A 16871-nucleotide genomic window follows, 5' to 3' on the forward strand; every position below is an offset into this window, starting at 1 on the left:
GGTTTTGATTTCTGTCCCTTAAGGATAAATTTATCCCCAGGATTAGCAGTTCTCCAGTCAAACAAACGTGTAAGTAACAAAGTGGCTACTACAGCAGGCATTTTTTTCCGACCCAACCCTTTGAACAGCATGCAGGTATATCTGCTGGAAATCTTCGAACATAAATTTCGTTCGTGCTCTGAATGGGAATTTCTATTTTTTGAAATAACCGTGAATTGATGTGTCTTCTTTGAATGTCCGTCTCAACTCTCAATCCTTCTGCATTGCGTTATTTCATGTTCTGGTGTAAACGTACTCCGAAAGTGGTTAAATAATACTTTGAAGGAACCTAGATTTCTTGGGGTCCTAAGAGTTTTAAAATCTCAATGTAGGTACCTACCTATAAAATGAATAATACCTATCATGGTATATTTTCTGTTTGCAGTGCCCCCCAACATCTTGGACACCGAAAGCACTCCGTCGTCAGTGGCTGTCAGAGAAGAGTTCAACATAACTCTAACGTGTAAGGCTGAGGGCTTTCCTGCCCCTGAAATCAAATGGCGGAGGGAAGACAATCAACCAATTTCGATCAACAAAAGGAAAAAAGGTAAACTGAATAGCATAGTTTTTATCTCCATTCAAATTTCCTACAGTGTGTTTTCAAAGAGGGAGACACAATGGAAATCTCGAGTAGGTACCGATTGAAATTTTCTAAAACCCAAAATATGTTCGAGGGGGAAATTTTTTCTAGTATTAGTTTACAATAAAATTTTCATCATCATCAGGGGCTACCCCAATGGGTCAACTTTGAAATCTTAAATAAGAACCTCCCAAATTTGGACAAGCAACATCAACATGAAAGAACATGACAAATTCCAATTGAAATTTTCTAAAACCCAAAATATGTTCGAGGGGGAAATTTTTTCTAGTATTAGTTTACAATAAAATATTTTCATCATCATCAGGGGCTACCCCAATGGGTCAACTTTGAAATCTTAAATAAGAACCTCCCACATTTGGACAAGAAACATCAACATGAAAGAACATGACAAATTCCATAATTACACCCACATATGGATGAAACATCAAGCTGTTTCTTTCAAAATTCCTTCTGTGACAAATTCCATAATTACACCCACACATGGATGAAACATCAAGCTGTTTCTCTCAAAATTCCTTCTGGGGAAAAAAGGTCTCGGTATTTCTTAAGGTTTTCCTTAAGAAGTCTGTTACTTCTGTTTCTATCTAGATTGGGGACAAATTCCATAATTACACCCACATATGGATGAAACATCAAGCTGTTTCTTTCAAAATTCCTTCTGGGGAAAAAAGGTCTCGGTATTTCTTAAGGTTTTCCTTAAGAAGTCTGTTACTTCTGTTTCTATCTAGATTGGGTGCAGTTTCTCTTTCAACAGTCTCATCTTACTGTTTTCATAATATTCAGCTCCAGTTTCTACGTGGAAGGTGATATTCATGAGATTATTAAAAATAAATACTGCCTGGGGAAATAACACGGCAAATATAATGAAGCCTCTGCTTTGTTTTCCTTATACAGGATGCTACAGTGCGATTGGCCCTTTGAAAATCTTTTGGGAAATTATCTGTGAATAAAAAGGTGCAACGCACCATTTGCAGGAAAGTAAACGTTGCTGTAATCTCATACGGTAAAATCTCAATCTCAACAATATGGTTGTACGAGATTATAGGTGCATGCATACTGAGAAGAAGTGCGCTTCAAATTTCAGGTGTCCTTTACTGAGAATGCACCAAAAAATAAAAGTCCTCTTGCTCCACAAAACATCACTTTCCTTCCTATAGGATAAGGAAAGTAAAAATCTGACTTTCATAATCGTGACATTTTCTAATGAATATATCGTTTCAAATTTTGGTTTCAGTCCACATGCATTACGGTGAGCAGCTAAACATCACCAAGATCAGTCGAACAGAAATGGGGGCCTACCTGTGTATTGCCACCAAGATTGGCCCTTTGAAAATCTTTTGGGAAATTATCTGTGAATAAAAAGGTGCAAGGCACCATTTGCAGGAAAGTAAACGTTGCTGTAGAATCTCACACGGTAAAATCTCAATCTCAACAATATGGTTGTACGAGATTATAGGTGCATGCATACTGAGAAGAAGTGCGCTTCAAATTTCAGGTGTCCTGTACTGAGAATGCACCAAAAATTAAAAGTCCTCTTGCTCCACAAAACATCACTTTCCTTCCTATAGGATAAGGAAAGTAAAAAGCTGACTTTCATAATCGTAACATTTTCTAATGAATATCGTTTCAAATTTTCGTTTCAGTCCACATGCATTACGGTGAGCAGCTAAACATCACCAAGATCAGTCGAACAGAAATGGGGGCCTACCTGTGTATTGCCACCAACAATGTACCTCCATCCGTCAGTAAACGAATCACCGTTGACGTAGAATGTAAGTACTTATTGTGAATAGTTAAGCTGTCCACACATAGTCGTCGATCGACGTCGACTGAAACCGTACACTGCCTCGGCGTCGGCAACATAGGTTCAGAGATTCACCTCGTCAATCGACGGCGTCGTCTATATTTGGACACAGCTTTATACAGCATAATATAATTGCGAATATCCTCCTGTACTTACAGGTAACTGAACTACCTATGTATTATCTACGAATATAATAAATAAATAATATAATGTATCCTCTAATCCCTGTCCCTGACGTTACAGGAATATATATATTTTGCAATCTCTTCACCAGAGTTAGGTTATTAGATCGTATTGACCTTCACTGAACAACTTCTGCTTTTCTTTCATCTCACCTCCATCTTCCCTCTTTGAGTTCATTTCGCTTCATCTGTTCTGTGTCTACGAATACCTATAAAATAATATAATGTATCCTCTAATCCCTGTCCCTGACGTTACAGGAATATATATATAATATTTTGCAATCTCTTCACCAGAGTTAGGTTATTAGATTGTATTGACCTTCACTGAACAACTTCTGCTTTTCTTTCATCTCACCTCCATCTTCCCTCTTTGAGTTCATTTCGCTTCATCTGTTCTGTTTTGTTTAAACTTGTTTCAATATTATGCTTATAAATGTCTCTATCCGTATTCCAAGTACATTTTCTTACGTTGACAATTTCCCCCTGGTTCTCAAACGTCCCTTTTCTACCTTCGCTTTCTCCCTCATTTTCTTCCCTTCCACCTTTATTTTCTTCCTCTTACCGGTCTTTCTCTTCCTTCCATTTTCATTCCCTGGAGATCTTCGGAAAAATTTCCCAGTGGGTATCAAACACAGATTGAACTTTCCTCTCTTCGTCTCTTCTCTTTTATATTTTTTTTACAAGTTCCTTATGCTTCCACATTGGTGAATGTAAATATTTTCATATTCTTGTTCTTTCCTATACTGGGTTAGTGTAACAACACGGTGGGGTTTATCTACAGTCCAGATATTCTGTGATTAGGTCATGTTGCAACTTGATTTTGCTGATCATGGAATGGGCTCATGATTCATGATGGAAGGAGCTTTGAACGTATGGTTAATCGGATGAGAATATTAGCATCAATCGATTTTGACCTCCGGAAATAAATCACAACTCATCAGGAGATCAACAGCGATTTTTGAATTGTATAATTTTGAGGTTATCTGAAGACAACCAAAATATCAAGTCACTATGTCAATTGAATTGGTAGAATTAATCGACCAATAGCTATCATAATTTTATATTTTCCCCTTCATATTTCATAATATTTATGTAGATACCTTTTATACTCCTAGGTATATTCGCCCACTACTACCCTCTTCTTTCCAGCACAGTTTAATTAATAAAGTTTTTTTTTTTTTTTTTTTTTTTAAATTGTTTGAATTGATAACGTTTATTATTTGGTACTTACCTTGCTAATGTTTTTATTTGAATGAGTATACCTACTATCTACTTATATAGGTTGCTAGGTAATAATTATATCATCCCCCAAAAATTCCCCTTTGATCTAGAATTCATCATCTTTTATACCCTCATTGCACTCTTCTTTCTCTTAATCTCACTTACGTTTCCTTCCATTGGCGGCGTACCTTGAAATTAGTAGGCCTAGTTCTGGATGAGGTAATAGCCCTAATCGTCAAGAACATCCTGTATACGAGATACCAATAACCTGTCGATGTTGGATTCTACTGTTGAGTTTTCATAATATTAGGTTGATAGATAATAATTATATCATCCCCCAAAAATTCCTCTTTGATCCAGAATTCATCTAGGCGGGTACATGTTTTATCCTCATTGCACTCTTCTTTCTCTTAATTTCACTTACGTTTCCTTCCATTGGCGGTGTACCTTGAATTCAGTAGGCCTAGTTCTGGACGTCCGAAGTTAGGCAATATCCACAATGTTACAGAACATCCTGTATACGAGATACCAATAACCTGTCGATGTTGGATTCTACTGTTGAGTTTTCATAATAGCTTTTCAAAAAAAAACTCCTCTGTTGATTTTTCATGGCTTTTTCGAGAGCGAGCGCGCGGCAAAAAATAGCGGAAATGCGTGATGCAGAGTGTTTTAATGTTTTATTTTCTAAAAGCTATTTAATTTTCACGTATTTTCCCTCGAATTTTTAGCTTTTAAAAAAATATCGCAGAATGCATTATTCTGAACTTTAAAAATAATAATAATAATAATAATAATAAATCGGTATTAATTACGTACAGGCGGGCACTGATAAAAAATCTTCGCCTGGTGGGGAGAGTGGTGGGTAACTGTTCTGATGCAGATGCATTAAATTTGATGGGTGTTTGCATTATCGCTTTGGTGCAGTCAAGTGATTTGTTTTGTTCAAAAATTCCCTCGCTTCCCCCCCCTTTCGCTTCCTTTTGACGGGAAATTCGGCTAAATATTTACACCAGAGATTCTGGGAGCGCGCGTAAAATGGACGCTGCAGGGAGGTAGACAAATATTGTGGGAATAAAAACAGAGGAGGGAATTATTATCCAGAGAGAAGAGATATAGCATGGACGGAGCTATAACGGGGTAGGGAAGGTAAGTACTTGAATATTACCGCATTACAGCTTTATTGTAATACGGTAATTTTCCGAGAATTGTGACACAAAACTGGAACGCAATTTCACACTACAAGTTCCTTATGCTTCCACATTGGTGAATGTAAATATTTTCATATTCTTGTTCTTTCCTATACTGGGTTAGTGTAACAACACGGTGGGGTTTATCTACAGTCCAGATATTCTGTGATTAGGTCATGTTGCAACTTGATTTTGCTGATCATGGAATGGGCTCATGATTCATGATGGAAGGAGCTTTGAACGTATGGTTAATCGGATGAGAATATTAGCATCAATCGATTTTGACCTCCGGAAATAAATCACAACTCATCAGGAGATCAACAGCGATTTTTGAATTGTATAATTTTGAGGTTATCTGAAGACAACCAAAATATCAAGTCACTATGTCAATTGAATTGGTAGAATTAATCGACCAATAGCTATCATAATTTTATATTTTCCCCTTCATATTTCATAATATTTATGTAGATACCTTTTATACTCCTAGGTATATTCGCCGTACAGTTTAGATATTCTGTGATTAGGTCATGTTGCAATTTGTTTTTGCTGATCATAGAATGAATGGGCTCATGACTCACGATCAGAGACCGGCATATGCCATATTGCCATGCCACCATACTATTTTGCCATATTTTAGCAAATTTTAATTTTATCATTTTCAAGGAGCTTTTAACGTATGGTTAATCAGATGAGATTAGATGACCAATCAATTTGGACCTCCGAAAATAAGTCACAACTCATCAGGAGATCAACAAGGAGTGTTGAATTGTATCATTTTGAGGTTATCTGAATACAACCAAAATGTCAAGTCACTGTGTAAATCGAGTTGATAGAATTAATAGACCAATAGCTATCATAATTTTATATTTTCCCCTTCATATTTCATAATATTTATGTAGATACCTTTTATACTCCTAGGTATATTCGCCCACTACTACCCTCTTCTTTCCACAGTTTAATTAATAAAGTTTTTTTTTTTTTTTTTTTTTTTTTTTTTCTGTTTACACGCCCAGATATAATTTTCTGGAAAAGTCATGGAATTTCATTCCGGGAAAAGCGTATAAACCCTGCTTTGACTTGATCTAACTTTCCTTAAATAAAAGATAATGGGAGAAGAGTCAGAAAGGAAATAGAAGAGACTAGAGAGAGAGAGCACTTAGAAAATTGATGAAAATAAATAAATTAGAGAAAAAAAAGTTTCTTTAGTGCAGGAGAATAGGAAAGAGGACATTGAAAAGTTATAAAAATAAAAGTCACCTGCACTCTTTTCAAAGCGAAAATCCTCAATGGTACAATATTTTCAACCGACCCCGGAAAGTCCGTCTGCATCGATTTCAATAGGCTACGAAATTTTCGTTCACCTGCCCTTTAGCACTTAGAAAATTGATGAAAATAAATAAATTAGAGAAAAAAAAAGTTTCTTTAGTACAGGAGAATAGGAAAGAGGACATTGAAAAGTTATAAAAATAAAAGTCACCTGCACTCTTTTCAAAGCGAAAATCGAGAAAACAATTTCGTTTCATAATAAAGGCCAGAAAAAAAAGTAGGGGAAGCATGTCCTAGCTTTCATGATCATGTTCTCAGTTCTGAAGTCAAAATTTCTATGTACCTACCTACCTAAATAGATAATTGGGAACTAAAAAGCTAGTAGGCACAAATTACAAAATCTATGATGCATTATTGTACAAATCCATACAAATTTTGTAAATCAACTTTCTTTTGAGTAGAGAAACATATAAAGTACCTTAGACCTAAAGAAAGGGAAGTCGTAAAGGGCACATAGACACAACATTTGTGTTAATCGTAACAATTGAATAAAGAGGTCCAACTTACGGCACTGCTCCCCTAATATTTTCTTTATTAAACTAACTTTTAAACAAAGTTGGTCTAGAAGGGTAGGGAAATATAGAGAGACAATTATTTAAATTCAATAAATTTGTTATTTGCTTTAAAATGTCGTCGTTCTTGCTCGTAAACATTCGTCATGAAATAATTTTCCATTTTTTGGACTATGAGACAAAAACGAATTGACATTTCTCACTACTATTAGGACAAATAGAGTAAATGTAGTTTGAGCAGAAAAAATAGAAAAACTGCAAACATACATGGGGCACGATGTGAGTGAAATAAGTCACCATATGTGACACAACTAATTTGTAACTTTCTGGATAAATATGTATCGAAACTGGAACAAAAAATATATAATACATAATAAATATGGTCGTTTGCTACAACGGAACAGTAACAATATGTGTGATACAAATGATGTAGCAAGCAGGGAAACATACGGGGTGACTTGGGACATGAAATGGCAAATTAAATATATACCTATGTACCTACCTATATATTGTAAATGTGGGTGTGGTAGTGATGAAGAATTTATGAATAACACCAATACAAAATCGGAAACCTTTGGAATTTAATTGCCCACATAAATGCATTATAAGATAAGAAAACTATCTACATAACTGTAGTCAACAAATGCAATAAAAGGGTCATCAGAATGATCTTTAAATCGCATAATTATTAATTTATCTCTCTTTCAATCATATGTGTAGTGTTACCTGTTTTGTTTGAAAACTAGGTACCCTGTACGTGAAAACATACACATAATATGTTATCTTGACAATGTGAAATTATTATTTTTTATTTCCATGAGATATGAATTCTCTCTCTCTTCTCTTTGAGCTTTGACCCAAGACAACAATGGTGGATTTTCTTGGCCTGTGGAAAAATTCTGGCATACAAAGGACCATTACTCCTTAAGGCTATAATTTAAATCTAACAAATGTGTAAAGAGAGCCATCCTGACATCCTCAAAAATAGGTTAGGTTAGGGACCTACCAACATATTTTTGACGAACAGAAATCCTAAAGTATGTATATGTACCTACCTATATCTACCAGACCTACCTATCGATAAGTTTATTGAACTACGACCTACTTTTGGTAACTGATTACAGTAATGATTTGAAATTTTCAAATGGGAGATTGTCTCATCTAAAAGCTTGATCCAAGTAGGTACCTAGATTTCTTTACGATTTCAAAGTGGTTCAGAGCCTCAATTTATTTCTAGGTCCTAGGAATCGAATATTTTCGTATATTCCTCCACCAGACATTTCGGAAAACTAAAAGGATATTATGTAAACATTGGAACACGAGTTTTTTCAAAAGCCTCGCACACATCAAGCTTCTACAGTTGTAAGCTTTATTTCTATGTTTCAACACAGCGGAAAACCGAACTTGTGATTTTTAAAGCTCTTATATTTTCTTACCAAGCTCCCTGAGCTCCCGTTGGGTGTCCTGTCAAGTCCCAAAACCCAAAATCTTATCGGAAAGAATAGAAAATTGATTTATTGTCGATCTATGCATTTGAGAATCTCCCCTATAGCAAGAGAGCTAGGAAACTATAGGGTATAGATTGTAGTCAGTTGAAAACCAGACTTGGTTAGCTAAGTCCCAAAACCCAAAATCTTATCGGAAAGAATAGAAAATTGATTAAATTTATTGTCGATTTATGCATTTGAGAATCTCCCCTATAGCAAGAGAGCTAGGAAACTATAGGGTATAGATTGTAGTCAGTTGAAAACCAGACTTGGTTAGCAATGTAGATCATGGTCATTTGCCCAAAAGAACCAAAATAACGGGCAGTCGTTTTCCTGTACTTTGATTTCATGGACACGTGACCTCGATTTCATTTATATTGTGGACTTGATCAATTTGATAAAAAAGATTTAAGTAATTAACACTAGATCAAGGATCTGTTCCTGGAAGTACTTTATAAAGCAAATTTCACTCAAAGAGAAAAAAATTGTATCCATTGTTTTCTCAATTTTGGCAGCGAGAAAATTGAGAAGCCTTTTGAATGGGCCCACGATTTACTGTAGTACCTCTATCACCTCTTTGTTATGTGAGTAGCTAAGAATAGCCACAAGTAGACATATACAAGCCATCAGGGATGGTTCTGCCCATGAATCACTGCTATCCGGATGGTGTGACCATATGAGCTATTTACTGTAGTACCTCTATCATCTCTTTGTTATGTGAGTAGCCAAGAATAGCCACAAGTAGACATATACAAGCCATCAGGGATGGTTCTGCCCATGAATCACTGCTATCCGGATGGTGTGACCATATGAGCAATTGCGTGATTCTTGGCTTTTCCTGTCCCCACCCCGGCTGGATGAGGCTAATGTGAGTAGGTGGGTAGCGTGTCTCCAAATGGAGGGTAAAACCCCCGTTACTGTAAAGACTTCGGTGGTTAAACAGTGACGTTAAACCTAAAAAAAAAACTTGATCTCTTTACAGCCTATCTACATACCTACATATTTTATGTGTATTTCGTAAGTACGTAATATGTTACCATAACAGAGTAACGATATACCTATCTAGCCTTAGTGTGTGTAGTCTGTATGTTCACTGAGCGAAACTGTCTTAATGGATGTCAAAGTTATTAGAAACTTTTTCAATTTCGGGAAAAACTTAGCGAATAAAAACGTTACCTCTATTACTTCTTTACCGAGTAGTAAAGTTTATAACTGTACGTTTTTACATGCTGTTTATTTCGGATAAAAAAGAACAACAAGGAGGCTGGAAAAAAAAAGCTCGTGCTTACAGAACCTGTCACTGATGTACCTACCTGCATACTTATTCCCAAAGCTCACAAGGGTTCAAATTAAATATCAAGTTCAGCAGAGTTCAAATTAAATATCAAGTTTTTCCGAAAAACAGCCTGCGGCGCATTCCCCCTCATATTCCTTTACTTTCTGCATATTGCATATTTTATTTGAATGAATGGATATTCTTACTGATTTTTAAGTACCTCCGCCCCCTAATTCCCTGAAATACTCATCTAAATTTTCTGGAAAAGTCATGGAATTTCATTCCGGGAAAAGCGTATAAACCCTGCTTTGACTTGATCTAACTTTCCTTATTAGGACTTTAGGACTGAGAGTAGTTGCTATTGCTATTATTGTAAAATCTAAAGCTGTGTCCACACATAGTCGATGGCCGTCGATCGACAGCTATCGACTACGTGTGGACATAGCTTTAGGCAACTAATATGTTAGTTATTAAACATAAGGACTTTTTTTAATGAAATTTAGATGGCACAGATATTGCGTGATAAAATGTTACGAATAAGGTCCTAACTTGGCCCTATTAGTACAAAATTGTAAATACATCGGATGGAAATTGTAGTAGAAATTGAGGAGACATTTTTGAAAGAAGTATAATGAGACAGTATTTTGAGTGTGTCATAATAAGTATAGGCAACAAAAGTGTTAACTAAAAAGGAGTAGAAAAAAACATGACTTTGGAAAAGAAAAAATATAACGTAAGACATAAGTTGGATAATTAATGTGCTAATTAAAAAGTTGTTAATTTTATCTGCACTTAAATCTAGATTCAAGTTTTCTAATCCTGTAATATTAATATTGTGTGTCACACGAGAATACGAAATTACTTGACTCAAAATTATTCGGTTCCTATTCAGAGTGTTTGGTCTTAAATAATAATTAGGTTGAAGAGATTTCCGTTCTTTAGTTTTGGATACTTTTAGGTTCTCTACGAAGGTTTTACCTAATTGCTTTATTAAAAAACCATTGGAAAACAAAATAAAAGGGAAGATCCCACAAATCTCAGTGTTGTTTCTAACATCTTATAACGACAATCATTACAATACAAACTGAAACTACAAACTAGATACCTATTTACTTTTTTGCCAAGTGGCAGAGAAACAATCGATAGAATACTGAAGTTGGAGCTATCGTATAAGATCTTTGAACTAGTCCAGTAGAAAACCCATTTGACACTTTGCACTTATAGGTAGGTACTCTTCTCAAGTTAGTCGCAAAAATTTATTTTCGTCGAAAGGGCTCATGTTGGAGAAATCGAAAGAACGTGCAATAACTCGATATATTATGTAAAGAATATTTTGATTTCCCATGTGGCACTATAAAACCTATAAGAAGATAATTTCGTTTTAGAATAAATATCTAGTTCTCTCTATATTTGGAGTCACTTGGAATGTCACAAGATAAATTTCCGAGCTAAATAATTTCACAAGTTTCTAGATTGAGATTTCAGAGGAAATATTGTATGTTACTAGCATCATACTCGGGTGGGTATATGATTGCGGTGAGGAATTCCCGAGTCAAATCCTTCTCCTTTTGCAAAAACAAAATTCATTTTAATATTAAATTGGATAATCCGGAAAAATCAGAAGTGTGAAAATTTTACCTACATAACTCTCTGTGGTAAAGGCAACATACCCAGCAAGCACCTAGGTACTTTATATGTAGGTGAGTTTATTGCATTACTTTACCAACAACAATGCCAAGTGAGATCATGTTATTATATCTTTTTTAGGACTTCTTCCTCTCTTTTGACTGGGATGGGGACCCATGGAAAAGTACAGCTGCCATCTGCTATTCTAGTGACCTTTTAGCTCTTTTAGGAGATGTCTAAATTGAATATTAGGTATGTACCTCTAATTAGGTACCTTCCACTTGAAAAACAAATAAACGAGATACTCAAAAGGTAGTTATGTTGGTGGTACTTGTAGTTGACGGTGATAGTGGTGTTAATGGTGGAGGTATAAACAAGTACCTAGGTGCTCATGTGTTGATACTGTTCACTATATTACCAGCAATACTCCTCGAGTTGGAATGCTTCTAAAATTGTTATAAGAGGTAACTAAACATTTTATGAGCCATTTACATCTGTTAAAGTGGAAATACAGTAAAGGTAGGTACTTCTACAAAACCTTCTCTGAAGTTCAAAATGGATTGAATGAACGTGTTTGCAAAAGTGTTCGTATTATAGGTAATATGCCAAAACTAGGTATAGTTAGGTAGGTACCTAAATAGGTACACGTTAAATTTGTTATAAACGTTGTTAGAGAGAGAGAGAGAGAGAGAGAGAGAGAGAGAGAGAGAAAAGAAGAAAAAAAGTTTTAGGGGGGAAAAAGAGTTAAAGGATTACAAAAAATTTCAATTGTGAATTTTTATTTTATCTCGAAAAAAAAGTATTGTATGAGAGAGCACATCTGGTATTTCTGAGAAACTTTTAACTTAAAACTTTTATAAAAAGAAAGAAAACATCAAAAATGTAAAAAAAGGGGGGGAAAATCGTAGTGGAAAATGTATTATAGGTACCTTGGTAAAGGAAGGTAGACACTAGACACTACCTTTTATCCATGTCTTGTCCTTAACTAAAATATAAAACTGAGAAGAAATAAATAGGTAGGTAAATCTTAAAAACATTACAAATATTATCATCTACATATAGTATCTATTATATTGAACTTTCAAAAGAGACATAGCTTATGTCTCCAACTTAAGTAAATCAAGATCTTTTTGATCACGAATTCTGATGAGTCAAATTTTAATACCCTATTACTTTACCAACATTATAACCACACTATAGATACATAGAAAGAACTAAAACTATAATATTTACCTACATAGATAATATCTTGTCATTAGTGGTTTAAAAAGAGACGAACGGAAACAGTGGGTACATAAATGCTTCGTTTTAATATTTCCCCCTTTCAACTTTTGTAATTAAAAAAAAGAAAAGAAAAAATGAAAACAAGGGAAAATCTTCTATTATTATTATTAAAATGGAAAAGAAAAGCCTCTCTCGCAGCTTTTGATGGGGGAAAAAACACAAGGAAAGTAGTCGGTGGCCTCATTTTCCAATAGACATGGCATTTCAAAGTCTTTTGATTCACCCGACAACCTCCAACCCCGATGTTGTTGTGGGGACCTTTCCACCTCTTGTCTGCCCTCTTCCTGCTCCCATCTGCCCTTTGCGATAGTGCTAATAATAATAATAGTGCTTATTTATACTGCTCGCATAGGACTGAAAAGTCCCTTTACTCCAGCAGTAGGCTACTACTATTATTGAGAGCACACTGCCACAGACATAGCTGGGGGGCTGTGCAAGACAAAAGCACAGACTAGAGAACATCACAGACTCAATATTAGTCTGTTAAAAAAGATTTAAGTAGGTAATTAACACTAGATCAAGGATCTGTTCCTGGAAGTACTTTATAAAGTAAATTTCACTCAAAGAGAAAAAAATTGTATCCATTGTTTTCTCAATTTTGGCAGCGAGAAAATTGAGAAGCCTTTTGAATGGGCCCACCGCACCAAAGATGCATGGAGTTATGTAAGTAATAATATATTTAACCTGAAAGTTTGCACAGCTGAAAAAGCAGAAACACTTCATATTATTCTGTTGTATGTGGTGTGTGCTTATATACAGGTTGTATTTTAACCTGTTATATTGCCACAGCCCTCTCAAGAGAATACAGGCACCTTGGTACTATACATAAAATACAAGTAGATCTAGTTATACCCTACAATTCTAACACCTATCTACATTCCTTTTACAAACCTTCTGTTGTTGCTTCGATATTCCCTGGTATAGATAAAACAGTAGGCAAATATGCAAAACAGTTGTCAAACAGGAATGAAGCAAAGGTAGCCTGATTCTCAGAAGATCTTTTAGGGGGTTTTCGACATTTTCATTGCCATTTCTTCGGCGTCAATATTAATACTGATAAAATTTCTTCAATTGTCTCCTCATACCTACCTTGCTACCAATGGAAACATGAACCATCAGCTGTCTATTCGGTAGATGGTGGATAAAATCTGTCTTAGGTATAATTCGACTATCATTTTATCATCATTGAGTGTAAAGGTGTGTCTACACTTAGTCGACGGCCGTCAATCGACTATGTGTGGACTGTGGACACACCCTAATGGTTTGGTAAAGAACACGTGGGTTCAATCTCATTATTCCCGAGCACAGGCATACCTACTTGTAGAATAAATGAGGAGAAAATTTCATACCCAGACGATAAAATCAAACCCACGCTTTCCTCTTCACCCAACCTTGGTATAGCAGTTACGCCCCCTTGATTCTCGATAGGAGGAACACGGGTAAAGCTCTCCCACTGGTACCCCATTCAACACCTTCAATGCATCCTGTTCTCAGATATTGAGTAAACACGCTGTTCTTCTAATGTTTTCTCTATTTTCCTCCTAGAATATTTTGAATACTCCTGGGGGATCGAGGGAGCGAAAGTGTGAAAGTACTTTTTCTGGATGCCTCTCTCTCTCTTTCTGGATCTATCCTGTTGCATTATTTAGATTCAAGTTCTTCACATCAGCTTCTTCATCTTTAATAAATTTATCTCCTCCAACACCTCTCTCGACTTCTTTTTAGGAAAAAAGAGGAGGATACAGCGAGAGAAAGAGAGAGGGAGAGCAAAAGGAGGAGAAGGGGCTAGATCTAGATGGATAGACAGAAAGAAAGGAAGAGAAAGATGGAGAGAAAGGTAAAGAAAGCGCGAGGAAGACAGACAGAGAGAGAGAGGGATTTAAATCTATTTTTATAACACGTGAAGTTCCGTTTTTAGATTATTATTTTTTACCTATCTACATCAGATAATAATATGTATTTTATTACGTAGGTAGGTACTGTACAAAATAATAATATTAAAAGGGAAAATATAATAAATTAATTATTATGGTACCACGTATTAAAGCTATATTATGTGCGATTCTTTATAAATAGATAGGTTCCATTTCTTTCCATAGGCGTTTTTCCATCCTATTTATATTTTCATAGAGAAATTGAAATATTACTCATTATGTACCCTGTATCTTCAATATTAGAAACAAGCTAGGTACCTACCTACTCATGTTTAAACTAAACAAAGAATAATTATCATTTTGCAATAGAGGTAGGTATATCTACATTGGTTTGTGTGTCATAGATTTCCCAATTCCCACTCCTTTGTTCTGTAATCAACTTCTTTAGTTTTGTGGGATGGCCGTAAAATATTATTTATTATAGACAAAAAAGGAGGGATGGGGATGAAGAAAAATTATGATTTTGAAATCGATGTAGGTAGAAGGAGGTACCTACCCTATTCATTAGTGTCCCATGTTATCTTTTCTCTTCAGGATAATAATGATCTATTGAAGTTTATGAAGAAAATATAACAAAGACAACAATGCAGATTTTTCTTTGGGAACCAATGGTGTAGGTAGTACCTACCTACCCTATTCATTAGTTTCCCATGTTATCTTTTCTCTTCAGGATAATAATGATCTATTGAAGTTTATGAAGAAAATATAACAAAGACAACAATGCAGATTTTTCTCCCTTCATGATAGAGAAAAAAGTAAATGAGGTAGGGGGAAAGTCTTCTGCTCAGGAAAACATAAACAAACCGTAAGTTGCTTCTGTTGTCATTACTGTGGCAAAAGTTGAAAGGCTGTGTTTCTCCCTTCATGATAGAGAAAAAAGTAAATGATGTAGGGGGAAAGTCTTCTGCTCAGGAAAACATAAACAAACCGTAAGTTGCTTCTGTTGTCATTACTGTGGCAAAAGTTGAAAGGCTGTTACCAATTTTCCTGCTCTGAAATTAAAAAAAAAGAAGAAGAAACCGTGTTGTACCTATACTTAAGTATGAAACTCTGTAATACAGAGTCTGTATTCTAGGAATAAGAGCATTACAAACATAAAAATATTTGTGATGATGGTGTATTTGGCGTCTAAATGAGATTTATATTAGGTAATGCCGATCTCATAGGGAGTAGGTACCTATGTAGGTTGGTACTTAAACTTGTAATAAATCTTTACTACCTACCACAAAGAATCTAAATTGTAGAGGATTTACCTTATTCTTCTTCTGTTAATTTTTTTTGTTTTTTTTTTTTCCCTAGAAAATCAGACTGTTGGTACCTAGGTATAAGTTTCCATAGCCCTTTTAAACTCAGATTAACCTGCAAGTCTCTGCTCTAAAATTAAAAAGAAGAAGAAGAATAAAGAAAAATCAGTATTTTTTATATTTACGTATGAAACTCTGTATTCTAATTCTAGGAATTACATAGGAATATTAATTTGTGTGATGTACCAATGGATATAGATATATTTGTGTCTGAATGATGTGTATGTAGGTATATCTATGTATACGTATATTATGTAGGTAATGCCTATTTCATAGGTAGTAATGTAGATTGGTACTCTGTCTTGTAATAAATCTTTGCTACCAAAAAGAATCTACGTAGATAGTAGAGGATCCTTTCATGAGGTTCTTACCATCCTTTTATGAGGTTCGTTCGTTAGTTTCCAAGTCATTTTTCCATAGTTATTCTGAACTCAGGTTAACCTGCATGTCACTCAAAAAACATAAATTGTTCTATCCAGGAATAGGCTCGAAATCCAGGAATACACACGAAAAGATTAAACTGAGGAAAATGGTGAAAGAAACAAAAGTCCCTGGATTTCAGAGAAAGTAGGAGCAATATTAATAAAAAGTTATTCATGAATATTGCAAGGTAGGAAGCTGCAGTAATATTGGAACGAAGAAAATATTTACAAGGAAATATGAAAATATCGGCATGAAAGCATAACGTCTTGAAAAAAGAAAAAAAATATATAGGGTAAGGGTTTTGATTCCCTGTTCCTAGATCTATTTGACCTGTCATAATCCCAGGGCATCGGTCTGACGGCCTGCAGTTCGCAGTGAGCGCCTGGTCTTTTGATACAGTGAGGTTCGAGAATCGAGGCCCATCGGTAAACATATTGTATCTAGGTATTTATAAGAATTTCAGGATAGAAAAGTCAATGCATGTCCACTCTGAAAATTTCACTTTCCTTTAAATGTGGATGAAGTAGTATAAAGTAATGATACCTACATAAAAACCCAGATGATATATTACAAAATATTGACTTAGGTATAGCTCTTCTGTTAGGTGGATATCTGCTTTACGATGTTGGCAGTGTAGTGAAAAAAGAAGAGTTCTTAAGGAATCA

The 16871-nt window shown here is 35.2% G+C and overlaps 1 protein-coding gene across 1 annotated transcript in view; it reads left to right on the forward strand.

Moving 5' to 3' along the window:
• Positions 1-424: 424 nt before the first annotated feature.
• Positions 425-16871, forward strand: part of LOC103513789 (neural cell adhesion molecule 2-like) — a gene marked incomplete at its 5' end in the record, with an annotated part of 61968 nt that continues 45521 nt past the window's right edge. Inside the window, 2 exons of the mRNA XM_026826900.1 lie at positions 425-586; positions 2284-2412. Coding sequence (XP_026682701.1) covers positions 425-586; positions 2284-2412 — 291 coding nt within the window. The remainder of the gene's footprint in view (positions 587-2283; positions 2413-16871) is intronic.

This window comes from Diaphorina citri, unplaced genomic scaffold (assembly GCF_000475195.1).
Source record: "Diaphorina citri unplaced genomic scaffold, Diaci psyllid genome assembly version 1.1 scaffold1026, whole genome shotgun sequence".
In the NCBI taxonomy this organism is placed as follows: domain Eukaryota; kingdom Metazoa; phylum Arthropoda; class Insecta; order Hemiptera; family Psyllidae; genus Diaphorina; species Diaphorina citri.